This window comes from Rhinoderma darwinii, chromosome 2, assembly GCF_050947455.1.
Source record: "Rhinoderma darwinii isolate aRhiDar2 chromosome 2, aRhiDar2.hap1, whole genome shotgun sequence".
NCBI lineage: Eukaryota > Metazoa > Chordata > Amphibia > Anura > Rhinodermatidae > Rhinoderma > Rhinoderma darwinii.
This window is the reverse complement of record NC_134688.1, coordinates 144,764,689-144,783,273: the sequence shown is the minus strand read 5'-3', so window position 1 is coordinate 144,783,273 and position 18,585 is coordinate 144,764,689. Positions and strand designations below refer to the sequence as shown.

The window sequence follows — 18,585 nt, the reverse complement described above, 5'->3', positions numbered from 1 at the left end:
CATATAAATACAGCATCCGAACCAAGCTCCCCATATAAATACGGCATCAGAACCAAGCTCAGTACATATATCCAGAACCAAACTACATAAATACAACACCAACACAAATACAACTCAATTTAGTGCAACCCCTGCCGTCTAGGTTTGTATGGTGTAAAACTACAGCTCCCAGCATGGTCTGAAAAGTAGTAAGGATATGCTGGGAGTTGCTGTTTCACAGAAAAAAAATAATCATACCACCCATCATCTCGCTGCAGATTATACAGCGACTACAGTACTGATTAGAGGCAGAATAAACCCATTAAAGGGGTTGTCCAATTTCTAAAAACTGATGGCCTATCCACTGAACAGTATATGATTGGTGTGTGTCGGACATCCAGCCCCCGCACCGATACGCAACTCCAGGTGCCTCCGTGCACCGGATGTTTGGAACGGGATACAGTAGTTGGAGCTGGTAGCAGATTGCTCCGACCACTGCATAGCGGCCGTTCGGCGGCACTGCAGCTCTTCTCCTATTCGCTTGAATAGGAGCAGAGCTGTAATACTGCAGCTCGGCCACTATTCTTTGACCGGAGCCATCTGCTTTTGTCAATATCGTCTGGCGCCCGGAGGCAGATGGAGTGCCGGATCGGTGCTGGGTCCTGATGTCCGACACGCACCGATCATGTACTGATGACCTATCCGGTGGATAGGTCATCAGTTTTCAGAAAGCGGACAACCCCTTTTAAGTGATTCACTGGTGACTATCTCAGATTCTAGTTGTTCGTTTTTTTTTTCCTCTTCTCTGTCTGGACCAGACCTCTATGACAACGTCTCCCGGCCATGGCCCATTTCTGCAGTTTGTGGCTCAGATGTCGTCAGCTTCTCACTTTTCAAACATTTCTGCACCTATAAACGAAGATAAAATTCTCATGATGCCGCACACTACGCCCTAAATATAATAGTGCCACACTGCACCTATAATTATAATGGCACCATACACGGTGTCCCACACAGATAGTGCCCCACATATAACTCCCGCTGTAGATAGTGCCCCACATATATCTCCCACTGTAGATAGTGCCCCACATATATCTCCCGCTGTAGATAGTGCCCCACATATATCTCCCGCTGTAGATAGTGCCCCACATATATCTCCCGCTGTAGATAGTGCCCCACATATATCTCCCGCTGTAGATAGTGCCCCACATATATCTCCCGCTGTAGATAGTGCCCCACATATATCTCCCGCTGTAGATAGTGCCCCACATATATCTCCCGCTGTAGATAGTGCCCCACATATATCTCCCGCTGTAGATAGTGCCCCACATATAACTCCCGCTGTAGATAGTGCCCCACATATATCTCCCGCTGTAGATAGTGCCCCACATATATCTCCCGCTGTAGATAGTGCCCCACATATATCTCCCGCTGTAGATAGTGCCCCACATATATCTCCCGCTGTAGATAGTGCCCCACATATATCTCCCGCTGTAGATAGTGCCCCACATATATCTCCCGCTGTAGATAGTGCCCCACATATAGCCCCCCCCTGTAGATAGTGCCCCACATATAGCCTCCCTATATATAGTGCCCCACATATAGCCCTCCCCTCCTGTAGATAATGTGACGTACACTTTTTAAAGAAAAAAAACTACATCACCTGATCCTGTTTCCGTGCCGTCGTGTGTCAATGCAGGCCTGCTCTCTTCTGAGTAGGTCTGCTGGGGCTGAACGATGCAAGCGACACCATGACGTCATTGTGCCGCTTGTGTCGTTGAAAGGCGCTGATCGGCAGTGCAGTATGACTTGCCCCCCCTAATTTAGAGCCCTTCAATAACGGTAGCGGCATGATGACATCATCGCACTGCTAGCGTCGTTGAAAGGTGCTGATTGGTGGGGCAAGTCATTCTGTCCTGCCAATCAGCGTCATTGTAAAGCACTAAATGGTTGGGCACAGAACGTGACTGGCCATTCAGCGCTTATGCATGTAATTGTATCTGAGTCATATAGACGCAGTTACAATTCGTGAAGGAAGGGGTTGGCGGCGGCTGGTTTTAGTTGTGCCGCCGCCCCTTCAGAGAGGCAGCAGGCCGCTGCCTGAGGCATGATGCTCATCTCGCCTCATGGACGGTGTGGCCCTCTTTGATATGTTTTTTTCCATTAGTAAGTGTGAATATTTTTTCAGCAATGATTTATCATTCTAGTACTAGAGTATGACATAAATACCTCATACTCTACCGAGAAGAGGTTTTTGTCGCAAAATATCTTAAAGGGGTTGTCCGAGATTTAATGACTTTGTTAATGCTTGTAATTTATAAATTTGTAATATACTTACATTTTCCAAAGTGGCCCCGTTTCCAGATCCTGCCGTGCGGTTCTTGACGGGTGACGTCACTCTCTGCACTGGCGCTGGCCACTTTGTTGATCTTGAATACTTTTCAGGGTATACGACACGTCACTTGTGACGTGGTGTATATCGGCTGGTTCTGTTGTAACGCGCATGCGCGGCCCCTGCTGTTATCTCGAGAGCAGCAGGGACCGCGAGAACAGCCGTGACAGCGCATGCGTGTTACGGACTGTGAAGCAGAACAAGCCGATATACACCACGTCATAAGTGACGTGTCGTATACCCGGCAAAGAATTCAAGATCAACAAAGCGGCCAGAGCCAGTGCAGAGAGTGACGTCACCCGTCAAGTCCCCCACGTCAAGATCTGGAAAAGGCACGTTTATTACAAATGTATTTACATTTATAAGTTACAAGCATTAACACAAAGTCATAATCTCGGACAACCCCTTTAACTAGGACTAGGGGGTATGATTTAAAAATAAAATCTAGGGTATTTTATTTTTTTTTTGTTTTTTTTACTTCGCTTCTGGCTGTGTTCCCGTGGGCTGGAAAGACTGCGTAAAAACTGTGCAGAGTATCAGTCATCCCAGGAGGCTGGACTGCAGGAAGGAGTGAGGTCTGGGTAAGTACAAATTAATAAAACATTTTCCTGAGTTGCGATTTTTGCAGTGGAATCGCTGCAAATCTGCCACAAAAGTCGCAACACTTGGCTTTCTGTTGCAAGTTTTGCATCGCCATTGAATTCAATGGGGGAAAACCCACAACAGGAAATCAACGAAAATGCAGGATAAATTGACAATCTGATTTAAATTCCGCAATGCGGGTCAATTTATTAATGTTTACACTGCGTTTTTTTCTGCAGCGTGGGCATGAGATTTTTTAAAATCTCATCCGCTTTGCTGCTAGTGTAAATGCTGCAGAATTTCCGCACTGAATTCCGTTACCGAAATTTTGCAGCATTTATGCTGCGTGGGAAGCCGGTCTAAGGCCTCATGCACATATGACCGTAGTCATGTGAACGGCCGTAATTTTCGGTCCGGCCAGCCACGGAGTGACAGCCGCGAGCCGCACGCATATCGCGGACCGTGCACATGGCCGTGGCCATTATTTTCAATAAGCTCGGACCGCCCTCAGAACACGGCCGTAATAAGGCTTGCCCGTTCTTTCTGCGGTGCGAGCTCCTGGGCCATGCACGGACCGTGAAAACCACGGTTGTGTGCATGGACACATAGGAATGAATGGGGCCGCAATTCTGCTGTCGATTTTCGGGGGAATTGCGGCCTTAGAGTGATTCTACTGATCATATGTAAATTGCATTCGGAAAGACTTCAGACCCTATTGATTTTTTCATATTTTGTTATGTTCAGGCCTTTCCCAATCATTCTGCACTCAATACCCCATAATGACAAAGTGAAAACAGAATTTTAGAAAAAAAAATTTGTGCACATTTATTAAAAATGATCAACTCAAATTTCGCATGGACACAAGCATTCAGACCCTTTACTCAGTACTTAGTTGAAGCACCTTTGGCAGTGATCATAGCCTCCAGTCTTGGGTATGATGCCACAAGGTTTGCACATCTGGATTTGGGAGTTTTCTGCCATTTGTCTCTGCAGATCCTCTCAAGCTCTGTCAGGTTGGATGGGGATTGTCGCCATTTTCATGTGTCCCCAGAGATATTCGATTTCGTTCAAGTCCGTGCTCTGGCCGGGCCTCTCAAGGACATTGACAGAGTTGTCCCTAAGCCAGTCCTGTGTTGTCCTGGCTGTGTCTTTGGGTCATTGTCTTATTGGATGGTGAACCTTTGGCCCAGTCTGAGGTTCAGAGCACTATGGATCAGGTTTTCATTGAGAATATCTCTAGTTTGCTCCATTCATCTTTTCCTCAACCCTAACCAATCTCTCTGTCCCAGCTGCTGAAAAACACCCCTACAGTATGATGCTGCCACCACCATGCTTCACTGTAGGGATGATATTGGGCAGAAATAAGCAGCGCCTTGTTTCCTCCAGGCATGATGCTTAGAATTGAGGGCAAAAAGTTCAATCTTAGTTTCATCAGACCACAGAATCTTGTTTCTCACGGTCTTGAGATTCCTTTAGGTGCTTTTTTGCAAACTCCAGACGGGCTTTCATGTGTCTTTTACTGAGAAGAGGCTTCTTTCCGGCCACTCTCCCCGATAACTGAGCAATAAATGTTTGTACCCTTCTCCAGATCTCTGCCTCCACACAATCCTGTCTCTGAGCTCTACAGGAAGTTCTTTCCTCCTCATGGCTTGGTTTTCGCTCTGATATTGTCAGCTGGGAGACCTTATATAGACAGGGGTGTGTCTTTCCAAATCATGTCCAATTAAATGAATTTACCACAGGTGGACTCCAATCAAGGTGTAGAAACATTTGTTAGATGAGCTAGAGAAATGGGAGGTCCCCAGAGTGAGATCTCATAGCAAAGTGTCTGAATACTTATGTCCATGCGAAATCTGAGTTTTTCATTTTTAATATATTGGCAAAGATTACTAACATTCTTTTTTCACTTTGTCATTATGGGGTATTGAGTGCAGAATGATGGGGGAAAAACTAGATTTTTTTTTATTTTAGCACAAGTCCTCAACATAACAAAATGGGAAAAAAGTGAAAGGGTCTAAAGCCTTTCGAAAGCCTGTATATTACTTTATTGAACCCTATTCTTTTACAGAAGAGAATTGCATGCACAGCAATTCCTTAATACTGCAATATATACGGATTATTCATAGAATGTGTATATTACTTTATTGAACCATCTTTTTACATGAATTCAGAATACTAAATGGTACTTTATGTACTAAATCCCCATAGATACACATTGTGCTAGTATATAGCCTGAGCACTATGCATTTGGAATGTAAAAAGTATAAAGTTCCACTGTTTTACTTAGCATAGAATTTATCACATAAATCATCACCTTTTAATTTCTATCGAGGGGCTTATTAGTGATACATGCCTCCCTTGTGATAACAAATGTAATTCTGCACAGACTAGCCCCTTTAGATACCAGTATATCTATAGAGGCTAGACTGCAAGAATGCATCTGCTTATCCCAGTTGGACTGTCCCCTTTTATAGATTCTATATGAGTGGCTCCATCCATGGCTGGCTGCCGTGCAGAGAGTGTGAAACCGGTCTAGTGTCCACACTCCGCTCCTAACAGTGCATGCTGCAGCCTGCGCCAACCACGTCTCGGCAGCCTGAGGCTTCTCTAGTCTGGGATATGGGTAGCCGTTTAGGACAAGGGCAGCTCTAGAGCACCTGCAGGTAGGTTGATGGATGCAGGAGTCAGGCTCCCAGGAGACTACAATGGTGCTACCCTGCATACTGTGGCGCTTCTCTCACAAAATAGAATAACCATTCTGTTCAAAAACATTGTGAGGTGCCCAAATCACACATTTTTCAAAATCCATTCCATTAATCACCCAGCCCCAGTAGAAACCTGGGAAAAACGGCACCTCCTTAAGGCATTCATCTAGGGGTTTAGTGAGCATTTTGCCCTATCAGGTGTTTTCCAGAATTTAACGCGCAGTGGATGGTGAAAATTTCAATTTTTCTATATTTATGCCATTTCAGTGACTAATATGTTGCACGCATCTTTTTTCACCGGAGACACCAACCCCACAAATTATTATACGGGTTCTCGTTGATAGGGCAATACCATACACATAGCTGTAATCACCTGCCTGGGCACATGGCAAGGCTCCGAAGGGATTTAGCAGCATGTGGTTTTGGGCACATACTGTTTGCAGAATGTGTGGAGTACATCAGGGGAAATAATAAGTAGGTTCCAATAAATAAAAAAAATATGTAAATTCAAGAGACGTATGTTTTGAAACCTTCCTCTATGCACAGGGCAGGTTTCACATGTCCTTTCCTATCCCCTTCTTATAACACACTTTGCACCTTTTTTGGGTCCTTCCCTTCTTTCCAGTGGAGGGGACTTCGCTTAGAAGGTGTTGCCTTAGTACAAGGTGTGTGCCCTCGCTTCCAGGGCCCTCCCCTACCTAGTTGCCAAATATTAGGGCCTTCAACACCACCTCTCCAGTAAAGAGGGGCTTTTTGGTGGGTTAATTCTGGTGTCTTACCCTTTGCAAATCCTAAACCTGTGGGTGTACCCTGATGTATAGCTTCTACGTTTTTACGCCATACCTGGCCTCCTTACTTGGCAGATACTGGTGGAATTGAAGCCTCGTTTTAAAATGTCCAGGGACTCATTAATGGAAATGCACTTCTCGGGGATATAACCCTGGGAAAGCTTGGCACTGAAATGGTCTGAAGAGCCTAATTTTAACCAACTGGTCATCAAGTGGTGGACATTGCGCATTATCACTGATGTAGGAACCTCAGGTTTGCTTCAATGCATATCCTGGACGTGGTCATGCGGCACAACGGGATGTGGTAAACACAAGGGCCCAAAGTTTTACAATCTCTGCGGCATCTACGGTGGTCCACCTGTGGAATTTAGAATAAATTGAGCTGATGTGGTGTTGGGGTATAAATTGTTTGGCATATAAATAAGCCTGGGCAACCGTTCATTGTTCAATTAGTCCAAAAAAGTAACTTTAAAAGGTGCTCATTTCTCAGTCCTACTGTGTTGATTTGTATCCGTGAGTTCACAGTGAATTAAGGGATTTGGGGGTGCAAAATTGTCCGGGGTTATCCATATGGGGATAGGGGATGCTTCAGTTGCATTTCTGGTGCTCCTCGCGAGTGCGTCTCGTTACCAGACGAAGACGATGACAGGAGAAACGGTATCTCCGCTAGCTGACTGTCAAATGCAAGAAATGCGTACTCCTCCTCGTCAGAAAACAGTCTTTGGGCTATGAAAATTGTGTAAAAGTAAAAAAAAATGACTGCCGTACAAATTGTACTTAAAAATTACTGCTGTGCAAATTGTACTAAACAAATTACAGGAGCATAATTTGTATTAAATATTAGGGAGGTGATCACAGGGAAAAGATGGGTGTAATGACGTTAAAGGCTATGTTTTTGTTAAATAAAAATGTGTATCAGTGTGTTTGGTGCAACTTTCTAATTACTTATTGAAAACCAGCTTCTTTGTATCCATTGGTAAAGAGGTCAATTTAAAGGAACGGTACTATGTTCTTGCATCCAGCGTGTTCTTCCACTCAAGGTCGCCTGGAGGATAGCATGACAAGGCCGTGATGCAATGTTGCTGCTCCCGTAGTGAAGGTGCTGTATAGTCAATAATGTCACAATAATGATGAGCTCTTACAAAGGCAAGAGTACTCGTACTATATCATACCTTATCTATAAATTCAGAATGTGTGATATAACAGAGTTTCAAGGTAAAGACTATATACAGTAGTAATGTGCGACTTGTATAATAACACGCTAAGTTTAGGTTTTAATGTTGTTATTTAAATGGCATGACTACAATTTTTCTTTATTTAAAAAAGTTGGTATACATGTAGCAATATAATGTGTAACCAAAAGCAGTTATGAACATGGGGGGGTCTTTAAAATCCTCTCTTCATCTGAAGATGGTCTATAACTGCAGTTTCTTCAGTTGGTAAAATTGGGATGAAAGGTATACAAGTTTGGCCATCATGTCATGTTGGTATTTGCCATAGATTAGTAGCAGGTGGCACTCATCATGTCCAGGTTAGCACTATGACTCAGCCGAGCCACAGGCAGGGACATGTGTCATTTTTAGTAAGATTATTTCTCGAAGACTCCTGGTCAGGGTTGGCACTGTGACTCAGCCGAGCCACAGGCAGACACAATCATTTTAAGTGTTATTTCACAAAAATTTCTGGGAATTTGAATCTAGTCTAAAAACTGGTAAAGTCCAAGTTGGCACTGCGACTCAGCCGAGCCACAGGCAGGGACATTTGTCAGTCAATGTTTGGTTATTTCACAAAGACTCCTGGTCTGGGTTGTCACTGTGACTCAACCGAGCCACAGTCAGCGACATCTTGAGGTTATTTCATAATGACTCCAGGAATTTGGATCTATAGTCCATTGAATTGTCAAATCTGGGTTGGCACTGTGACTCAGCCGAGACACAGGCAGAGACTAATGTTCTGAGAATTTGAATCTATATTCCAAAGACTGGTCAAGTCTGGATTTGCACTGTGACTCAGCCAAGACACAGGTAGGGCCATGTGTCATACTTCGTCAGGTTATTTCACGAAAACTCCTGGTCTGTGTTTTCACTGTGACTCAGCCGAGTCACAGGCAGAGACCATTTTAGAGAGGTTACTTCACAAAGATTAGGAATTTTGATCTATTGTCCAAATATTGGTCAAGTCCGGGTTGGCACTGTGACTCAGCCGAGCCACAGGCAGCAACATCTGTCGCTCTTTCAAGAGATGCCCAGATGTTGTGGACTTGCCAGGATCTAGTAATCTGTAGATGATGATGATGGTGAAGACGATGATAAAGTTGATCTTTGTCTTCTCCTTTGTGATCTTTGACAGTGAGAAGGTTGCTGCTAAAGGACACACAGACATCTCAAGATCAGTATCTCAAATTGTTGCTTTACAACCATTAAGTTAGGTCACGGGCCATAATAATTATAACTATGTGGATATGACAGTGCAGCATGACACTATGCATTATACTTACAATGTCCATTTGGAAAGGTGGGTGGGCGCTGCCGGACTCCACATCCTCCCAGTTTACTGCTCTAAAGAACCGGTGGGATCTGATGGAAGATATCACTGCCAGACGGTTACACGGGGACTTGCAAAGGAGCTAAAAATGTAATGAGAGATCGTTAACCATTATGTGTATGGATTATTACTGATATATAGCACAATAGGGGACATTATAAAGGTCTCTATAGCAAAATCGCTGCAAAAAACAGGATTTGGCTCATCTTGTGTTAAGATATCCTAAATATCCACTAACTGTTCTTCTATTCTCCTTCCCTCATTCTTTTCGAGTTGATCCTACTCACCCCTTTTATGATGTTAATGGTGTCGGTGCACATCTCTGCTGTAAAACAAGGGTCCTCCTCTTGCAGTGATAGATTGTACTGCATCCTTGTCCCATAGCCGTAGAATGGCTGTTCACCTGTTACCATTATAAATAAGGTGACGCCAAAGGCAAAAGAATCCACCAGATGGTTGTAAGGTTCCCGGTTCATCATCTGTAAGACCATCAGTTTAGAGATCAGGTAATTTCGGGGAGTGGATGTACACACAGTTAAATATCAGATAATTATTTGTTATTTTCCTATAATAAATGCCCTTTACCTCTGGGGCAATGTATCCCACTGTTCCTGCATTGCCTGTCTGCATGTCCTCCCCAAATGCGCTGATGGCAGATAATCCAAAATCAGCAATTCGAATGTGTCCGATGTTGTCTAGTAGGACATTACCAGGCTTTATGTCACTGGAGAGAGAAATATTGTTGAATGTTTATGACATTTATTTAATGAATAAGTAGTCAGAGCTATGTTACACAGTTCTTATCCACAAATGGATTTTGGCAAAATATATTCTTCTGTTTTCCTAATTTGGCCGGTTTTATAATGTAGCTACTTACCGGTGGATGATGCCGTGTTCATGCAGGAACTGGAGTCCGCAGACCATTTCTGATGCAAAGAATCTGTGAAGTAGAGGAGAGAGTTGATCAGTGGTTGCTTACATGATCATACACATCATACAATGATGAAACAGAAATTTACCTTGTCATGTCCATATTTAGAGGCAGTTTTCCTGCCATGAAATGGTGCAGGTCTCCTCCGGCCATATAATCCATGACAATCAGGAAAAATTTTGGTGTCTCCAAAGATGCCCGCAGGTAGGTCAGGAAGCGGCTCCCAATGGCCAGTTCCATGATCTCAAGTTCTACTGAGATTTGGGCCTTCATGCGCTTTTTCTCCATAATTTTGACTGCCAGTAGCTCTTCAGTGTCCCGATCTTGTGCCAGTACAACCTGGGGAAGACGCAAGATAGATGAGATCAGACACAGTGGTTAATAGAAATACATCACAATGATTACTCAGAAATTATGTATTTCTCCAAATGCTTATTTACTTTGATTGAGACATTGATGATCTCTCAGTACTTACCTTTCCATAGCCTCCCTTTCCAAGCTCTCTTAGGAAATGGAGATCCTCAGGTTCAATAGATGACTTTGTTATAAGTCCAGAGGATTGAGAAAGGCTTTCTCCTTCTGGCATGTCCCAGATGTTTGAGCCCTCTGCTGGCATGTCCCAGATGTTTGAGCCCTCTGCTGGCACGTCCGCGATGTTAGAGTCTTTGGCAGATATGAGCCAGCTGTTAGGGCATGGCTTAAGGCTTTCACCTGCTGAGATTATTAAACCCCATTAATAACGCTGGTATTTTAAACTATAAAGGGGTATTCCAGAATTGACAATTACAGTATCACCTATCTATAGGATAGGTAATAATTGTCTGATTGCTGGGGGCCCCACCACTGGGACCACCAACGATTGCAAGAACGTTGAATGGAGCAGTGGTCGACCATGCGCGCTGCTACTCCATTTAAAGTTTGTGGGTTCAGAGCTTGGTTGTTTCCCTCAGTCCCATAGACACTTACGAAAACAGCGTAGCTGAGCAGTACGTAAAAAAGCGTAGCTCAGCAAGCTACGCCGTTTTCATAACTCACAACCATAAAACCTTTTCATGGTTGAAATTCACCTCATTCAGCTGCAACACAGAGCAGTTGAACAGAGTTTAGGGGCCCCCGTTCTGGAGATAGATGGGACCCGCATCTATCTGACATTTATGACATATCTTGTGGATATGTCATAACTGTCTCTCATGGGAAAACCCCTTTAAACATTATCACATTATCATTACATTGCAGTTTAGAGAGTAAATACTAATTTGTGATTGGATTCTATTCGAGTCATAGATCTGTATAGGGAGGAAAAATATACAATATCAGTGATGTACAAGTATTTGTAGGAACAAGGCCTCAGTTCTCTTCAACCCAAATTAAGTCAGACAGTAATAAAAGAAACGGACAGAGGATAGAAAAAGTTTTGAGGATAAAACAAATTGTAGACAATAGATTGTAACCTTGTCACCCATTGAGCATAGGATTAAAATGCATGTGTAAATTGTCTGCATTTAAAATAAAAAATGGAAATAAATGAATTTCTCAAATATTAGTCGCCATGGTATAATTCCGCACAATTACACTATAACCCCTATCATCCCCCTCCAGCTTCATTCTATTGCCCTGTTCCCATCTTACCTGGTGGATTGGCTGGAGAAACCATGCAGTTGTGTTTATTGGATTGTCTGGATGCAGTATTGATAGTTGATGGCCTGGATTGTTTTGCACCATTTCCGTCCTCCACTGGGCTCATATATCTGAGTCTTCTCCTGCTCTGGAGAACCCAGTCTCTGTTGTTCTTAATCCTCTTCTGGGTTTCCATTCTTTGGAGGTTTGGACTCTCTGAGCTTTCAGATCTGGGGTAAGTGATGCGTTTTGGTGTTTCTTGGAGATCCTCTTCTGAGTCCAACTCTGCACTGTTAATATTTCTGCGTTGTTTCAGGATCTTCTCCTTGTTGATCCTCCGTCTTGCAGGGACCTGTTCTCTGATGTTATTTCTGGTATTGAGAATGGTCTTCTGCAGTTGTTCATAGGCAGAGTTTGCAGAGTCAGACACTTTGAGGTTCTCCATCTTCCTCTTCTCGGTGAGGATTGCATCTCTCTTGATCTTTCTTCCTCTCTCCAGATCTTTTCTTTTGGATGCCTCTTCTGAGGTGTCCCCATCCATATCCAGTGGTTTCTGATTACCTTGTCCAACAGTGAACAAAGGTTCTGGATCTTCCACGATCCCTCTCCTCCTTTCAAGAATCCTTTCCTTTAGGATTCTTCTCCTTTCATTCTTTAAAGTCATTTTACTTGTATAATGGCTTTGTTTATCATGAAACAGAAAGTGACCGCTCTCCTATTAGAGTCGCCGGAGGCAGTGATTTTAGTCAAGCGGATTGACCAGTCTATAGAATGTGATGAAGTAATCACTTATGACATATTTCTTGTGATGTCATATTTCAGTGTTCTACAAGTGCCTAGACATATCTCTGTCTGTGATTTCACAGTTCTGGTAATATACAAGCTATCAGTCGTTTTAAATAAAGTTTTCTCACATAGGAACACTATTTAAATAGTCGCTAACTCTTCAGACAACTTGTTGTCATTGAATAGCTGCAGTAATAAGCATCAAAACTGTAAACTACTTTATATTAAAATTTAGAAGTCCCTTCAAAACCCTGTGTAAAGTCCCGGCCACTAGGGGTCTCACTTCCTCCTATTCTGCAATCCACTGCCTGTTGTGAGGGAAATTCCATCTCTAGCAGAAAAAACAGAAGTGGGGGCGGGGCTTTCATTATCACAGGGGTTCATAAAGTCGGTGACTCCGCCTCCACCCCAGCAGCTCAGCATGAAAGTAATGTTATTATCCCTCCAGTAATCTGCATTGTTTTCTGCCTGCATTTTGTATTCCTTCAGCGTAGATATTGTTTGATTGATTGTCTAGGGCACAGTTATAATGTTTGTAATGGCTTGTCACCCATCTTTCCTATATGTAATGTCCTGTCACCCAGCTTTCCTATATGTAATTTCCTGTCACCCAGCTTTCCTATTTGTAATGTCCTATTACCCAGCTTTCCTATATGTAATGTCCTGTCACCCAGCTTTCCTACATGTAATACTATGTTACCTATCTTTCCTATATGTAATGTCCTATCACGCAGCTTTCCTATATGTAATGTCCTTTCACCCATCTTTCCTATATGTAATGTCCTGTCACCCATCTTTCCCATATGTAATGTCCTTTCACCCAGCTTTCCTATATGTAATACTATTTTACCCATCTTTCCTATATGTAATGTCCTGTCACCCAGCTTTCCTATATGTAATGTCCTGTCACCCAGTTTTCCTATATGTAATGCCCTGTCACCCATCTTTCCCATATGTAGATTTCGGTCACCCATCTTTCCTATATGTAATGTCCTATCACCCAGCCAGAGGCGTATCTAGGGATTAGCACAGGGAGGGGGGCAAAACATATCTGAGTGCCCACCAACACATGTTTACAACTAAAGAGAGGCATTCTAATTATATCCCTGTATATAACCCCCATCATCCTTGTATATACCAGCCATCATCCCTGTATATAACCCCTGTCATCTTTGTATATAGAAGCCATCTTCTCTGTATATAACCCCTGTCATCTTTGTATATACCAGCCATCATCCCTGTATATAACCCACATCGTCCCTGTATATAACAGCCATCATCCCTGTATAGAACCAACATCATCCCTGTATATAACAGTCTAGCTTCTATATACAGGTAAGGTGGGGGTTATAAACAGAAATGATGGCTGGTATATACAGGGATGATGGGGGTTATACCAGTTAATCCTGCACATCCAGCATCTCTTGTTTCCCAGGGCAGAAGATCGCAGTATACAGGAAGCTGCGCATGCGCGTCTAAAATTACATTGCGCATGTGCGTCTAAAATTACATTGCAAATGCATCCCCTATTCAGGATAGCGAATCACTACATAACCTCTTACTCTCGCCCGCAACTAAGAGACCACTAATGCTAGCATTTCTTCAATAGTGTGAATAGTCGCTATCCAAACATAAGTCCTAGATATTCAATAAGCTAAAAATAGCATTAGAAAGTTTTATCCTCATAGGAATACTGCCTTATCTAAAATACTGAGGCTGATGTAGCCAATGTAGTTAGGGAACAGGATTAAATCAATTAACGGGATATAAAGAAATGGAATCGCTCCAAAGCTTTTGACAACATAATAATGCTATGTCACCCAGCTATGTCACCCAGCTTTCCCGTATCTAATGCCATGTCACACAGCTTTCCTATGTGTAATGCCTTGTCACCCAGCTTTCCCATATGTAATGCCTTGTCACCCAGCTTTCCTATATGTAATGCTATGTCACCCAGCTTTCCTATATGTAATGTCTTGGCACCCAGCTTTCCCATATGTAATGCCGTGTCACCCAGCTTTTCTATATGTAATGCTATGTCACCCAGCTTTCCTATATGTAATGCCATGTCACCCAGTTTTCCTATATGTAATGCTATGTCATTCAGCTTTCCTATATGTAATGCCATGTCACCCAGCTTTCCTTGTAGATAACGCCATACAGAACCCCCCTGTAGATAACACCATACAGACCCCCCTGTAGATAACGTCATACAGACCGCCCCCCTGTAGATAACACCATACAGACCCCCCTGTAGATAACGCCACACAAACCCGCCCTGTAGATAACGCCATACAGACCCCCCTGTAGATAACACCATACAGACCGCCTGTAGATAACGCCATACAAACCCCCCCGTAGATAACGCCATACAGACCCCCTGTAGATAACACCATACAGACCCCCCCTGTAGATAACGCCATACAAACCCACCTGTAGATAACGCCATACAGACCTCCTGTAGCTAACGCCATACAGACGCCCTGTAGATAACGCCATACAGACCCCCTGTAGATAACACCATACAGAACCCCCCTGTAGATAACGCCATACAGACCCCCTGTAGATAACACCATACAGACCCCCCTGTAGATAACGTCATACAGACCGCCCCCCCCTGTAGATAACACCATACAGACCCCCCTGTAGATAACGCCATACAAACCCCCCCTGTAGATAACGCCATACAGACCCCCCTGTAGATAACACCATACAGACCCCCTGTAGATAACACCATACAGACCCCCTGTAGATAACGCCATACAAACCCCCCCTGTAGATAACGCCATACAGACCCCCCTGTAGATAACGCCATATCGCCCCCCCAAAAAAAGAAGACGGCCTATATACAGCGTCACCAACCCCCCATAAAAATGCGACCTACAGTTTGAAAAGACATGTATCCCCTATCCACAGGATAGGGGATACATGTGTGATCGATGGCAGCGATAAGGAGAACGGGGGACCGAAAGTCTGCACAGTTCAATAAAAATGAAAGGTGCACTGGTCACGCATGCGCACAAGCGTGACCAGTGCACAATTCATTTCTATGGAGCTGCAGACAGACCCCGGAAGTCCGAGGTATGTCATGGAGAACTTCGGGGGACTTTCGGTCCACCGTTCTCCTTATCGCTGGGCGTCCCAGTGATCACACATGTGTCCCCTTTCCTGTGGATAGGGGATGCATGTCTTTTGTAGGAACAATCCCTTCAGTGGCGTCGCGCTGTAGCAGCCATAGCTACGGCTGCTATAGCGGTAGTTACGCCACTGACTACAACCCATAATACACTGATCACAGCCTGATACAATACTACACCCCATAATACACTGACCACAGCCTGATACATTACTACACCCCATAATACACTTACCACAGCCTGATACTGTACTACACCCCATAATACACCGACCACAGCCTGATACAATACTAAACCCCAAAATACACTGACCACAGCCTGATACAGTACTACACCCCATAATACACTGACCACAGCCTGATACAATACTACACCCCATAATACACCGACCACAGCCTGATACTATACTACACCCCATAATACACCGACCACAGCCTGATACACTACTACACCCCATAATACACCGACCACAGCCTGATACAATACTAAACCCCAAAATACACTGACCACAGCCTGATACAGTACTACACCCCATAATACACTTACCACAGCCTGATACTGTACTACACCCCATAATACACCGACCACAGCCTGATACACTACTACACCCCATAATACACCGACCACAGCCTGATACAATATTAAACCCCAAAATACACTGACCACAGCCTGATACAGTACTACACCCCATAATACACTGACCACAGCCTGATACAATACTACACCCCATAATACACCGACCACAGCCTGATACTATACTACACCCCATAATACACCGACCACAGCCTGATACACTACTACACCCCATAATACACTGACCACAGCCTGATACAATACTACACACCATAATACACCGACCACAGCCTGATACACTACTACACCCCATAATACACTGACCACAGCCTGATACACTACTACACCCCATAATACACTGACCACAGCCTGATACACTACTACACCCCATAATACACCGACCACAGCCTGATACACTACTACACCCCATAATACACCGACCACAGCCTGATACTATACTACACCCCATAATACACAGACCACAGCCTGATACAATACTACACCCCATAATACACCGACCACAGCCTGATACACTACTACACCCCATAATACACTGACCACAGCCTGATACACTACTACACCCCATAATACACTGACCACAGCCTGATACAATATTACACCCCATAATACACCGACCACAGCCTGATACACTACTACACCCCATAATACACTGACCACAGCCTGATACAATACTACACCCCATAATACACCGACCACAGCCTGATACACTACTACACCCCATAATACACTGACCACAGCCTGATACAATATTACACCCCATAATACACCGACCGCAGCCTGATACACTACTACACCCCATAATACACCGACCACAGCCTGATACAATACTACACCCCATAATACACCGACCACAGCCTGATACACTAATACACCCCATAATACACCGACCACAGCCTGATACTATACTACACCCCATAATACACCGACCACAGCCTGATACAGTACTAGACCCCATAATACACCGACCACAGCCTGATACACTACTACACCCCATAATACACCGACCACAGCCTGATACAATACTACACCCCATAATACACCGACCACAGCCTGATACTATACTACACCCCATAATACACAGACCACAGCCTGATACACTACTACACCCCATAATACACCGACCACAGCCTGATACACTACTACACCCCATAATACACTGACCACAGCCTGATACAATACTACACCCCATAATACACCGACCACAGCCTGATACACTACTACACCCCATAATACACTGACCACAGCCTGATACAATACTACACCCCATAATACACCGACCACAGCCTGATACACTACTACACCCCATAATACACTGACCACAGCCTGATACAATATTACACCCCATAATACACCGACCACAGCCTGATACAATACTACACCCCATAATACGCTGACCACAGCCTGATACAATATTACACCCCATAATACACTGACCACAGCCTGATACAATATTACACCCCATAATACACCGACCACAGCCTGATACACTACTACACCCCATAATACACTGACCACAGCCTGATACAATACTACACCCCATAATACACCGACCACAGCCTGATACACTAATACACCCCATAATACACCGACCACAGCCTGATACTATACTACACCCCATAATACACTGACCACAGCCTGATACAATTCTACACCCCATAATACACTCACCACACCCTGATACAATGCTACACCCCATAATACACTGACCTGATAATAAATTCGTATGACCTTATTCCTCAAAGAATGGGGAATTTAGGATATTATATAGCTCACAAGGGAATTTTCTATATATAGAGAAGCAATATGGTTTGTGCGTTTATAATTTGAAAAAGACATGTTATTGGTTATAAATACTGAGTATCTTTAGAAATTTAAAGAGCCCACAACTTGTCATTCAAAGATTTAATCTATGGATGTAGATGTTTATAAATTTTATTGAGGTGTGATTGAAGACTCTGAAATATTTTAATAATGGAACATAAGTTCCCTTCTTAGATTAAGTCCCATCGGGAATCTGGTTTTAAGACTAAAAATCCAGAATGCTTCTCTGTCTAGTAATAATTGTTTTTTATTTCCACCTCGTATGGAACATGTCACTCTCTCAATGGCATATATTTTTAATGTTTTGGTAGAATGATCATGATTAGTGATGAAGTGCCTGGCAGCATTCGAGATACCTGGAATGTTGGGATTCCTGATGTATCCCAAATGCTCCAGGATTCTAGTTTTGAGCTTCCTAGTTGTACAACCCACATACTTGAGATTGCACTCTGTGCATTCAATAATGTATGTGACGTGTTCGCTGTTACAATTTATATAGGTTTTTATTGGGAAGCTATTGACTCCTTCTGAGTCTTGAAAGTTCTTAGTAGGGTGAGCGAAAAAACATGTTTTAAATGGATTTGAGCCACATTTGAAGAAACCTTTGTTTTGTAGCCAACTGATTCTATATGATGAGAATAGGGAGGGAGATAAAGTGTTCCCTAGTGTGGGTGCCCTCCGTGAAACTATACGGTACCCATCTTTCAAG

General features: G+C 43.6%; 2 protein-coding genes across 2 annotated transcripts; both read right to left on the bottom strand.

Annotated features, from left to right (window-relative positions):
* Positions 1 to 7,749: 7,749 nt before the first annotated feature.
* LOC142740828 (protein kinase C delta type-like) lies at positions 7,750 to 9,926 on the bottom strand. Its single transcript, XM_075850251.1, has 5 exons — positions 9,868 to 9,926; positions 9,576 to 9,714; positions 9,278 to 9,469; positions 8,944 to 9,072; positions 7,750 to 8,809 (listed from the first exon to the last, which is right to left on the bottom strand). Exons 1-5 carry the CDS (start codon positions 9,912 to 9,914, stop codon positions 8,717 to 8,719), a joined length of 600 nt encoding a protein of 199 aa, XP_075706366.1. The 5' UTR covers positions 9,915 to 9,926; the 3' UTR covers positions 7,750 to 8,716.
* Positions 9,927 to 9,935: 9 nt separating this feature from the next.
* On the bottom strand, positions 9,936 to 12,240 carry LOC142740827 (uncharacterized). The gene is made up of 3 exons (XM_075850250.1): positions 11,551 to 12,240; positions 10,397 to 10,635; positions 9,936 to 10,260 (listed from the first exon to the last, which is right to left on the bottom strand). Exons 1-3 carry the CDS (start codon positions 12,200 to 12,202, stop codon positions 10,006 to 10,008), a joined length of 1,146 nt encoding a protein of 381 aa, XP_075706365.1. The 5' UTR covers positions 12,203 to 12,240; the 3' UTR covers positions 9,936 to 10,005.
* Positions 12,241 to 18,585: the final 6,345 nt, after the last annotated feature.

What these genes read in the sequence shown, in the direction of transcription:
- LOC142740828 (XM_075850251.1), bottom strand. Translation starts at nt 9,914, where the DNA reads ATGGTCTGCGGACTCCAGTTCCTGCATGAACACGGCATCATCCACCG. An exon ending in TGGGATACATTGCCCCAGAG is followed by an intron (nt 9,470 to 9,575) that starts GTAAAGGGCATT and finishes ATGGTCTTACAG; the next exon opens with ATGATGAACCGGGAACCTTA. An exon ending in CACCTTTCCAAATGGACATT is followed by an intron (nt 8,810 to 8,943) that starts GTAAGTATAATG and finishes TGTGTCCTTTAG; the next exon opens with CAGCAACCTTCTCACTGTCA.
- LOC142740827 (XM_075850250.1), bottom strand. Translation starts at nt 12,202, where the DNA reads ATGACTTTAAAGAATGAAAGGAGAAGAATCCTAAAGGAAAGGATTCTT. An exon ending in TTCTCCAGCCAATCCACCAG is followed by an intron (nt 10,636 to 11,550) that starts GTAAGATGGGAA and finishes TAATAATCTCAG; the next exon opens with CAGGTGAAAGCCTTAAGCCA. An exon ending in GAAAGGGAGGCTATGGAAAG is followed by an intron (nt 10,261 to 10,396) that starts GTAAGTACTGAG and finishes CGTCTTCCCCAG; the next exon opens with GTTGTACTGGCACAAGATCG.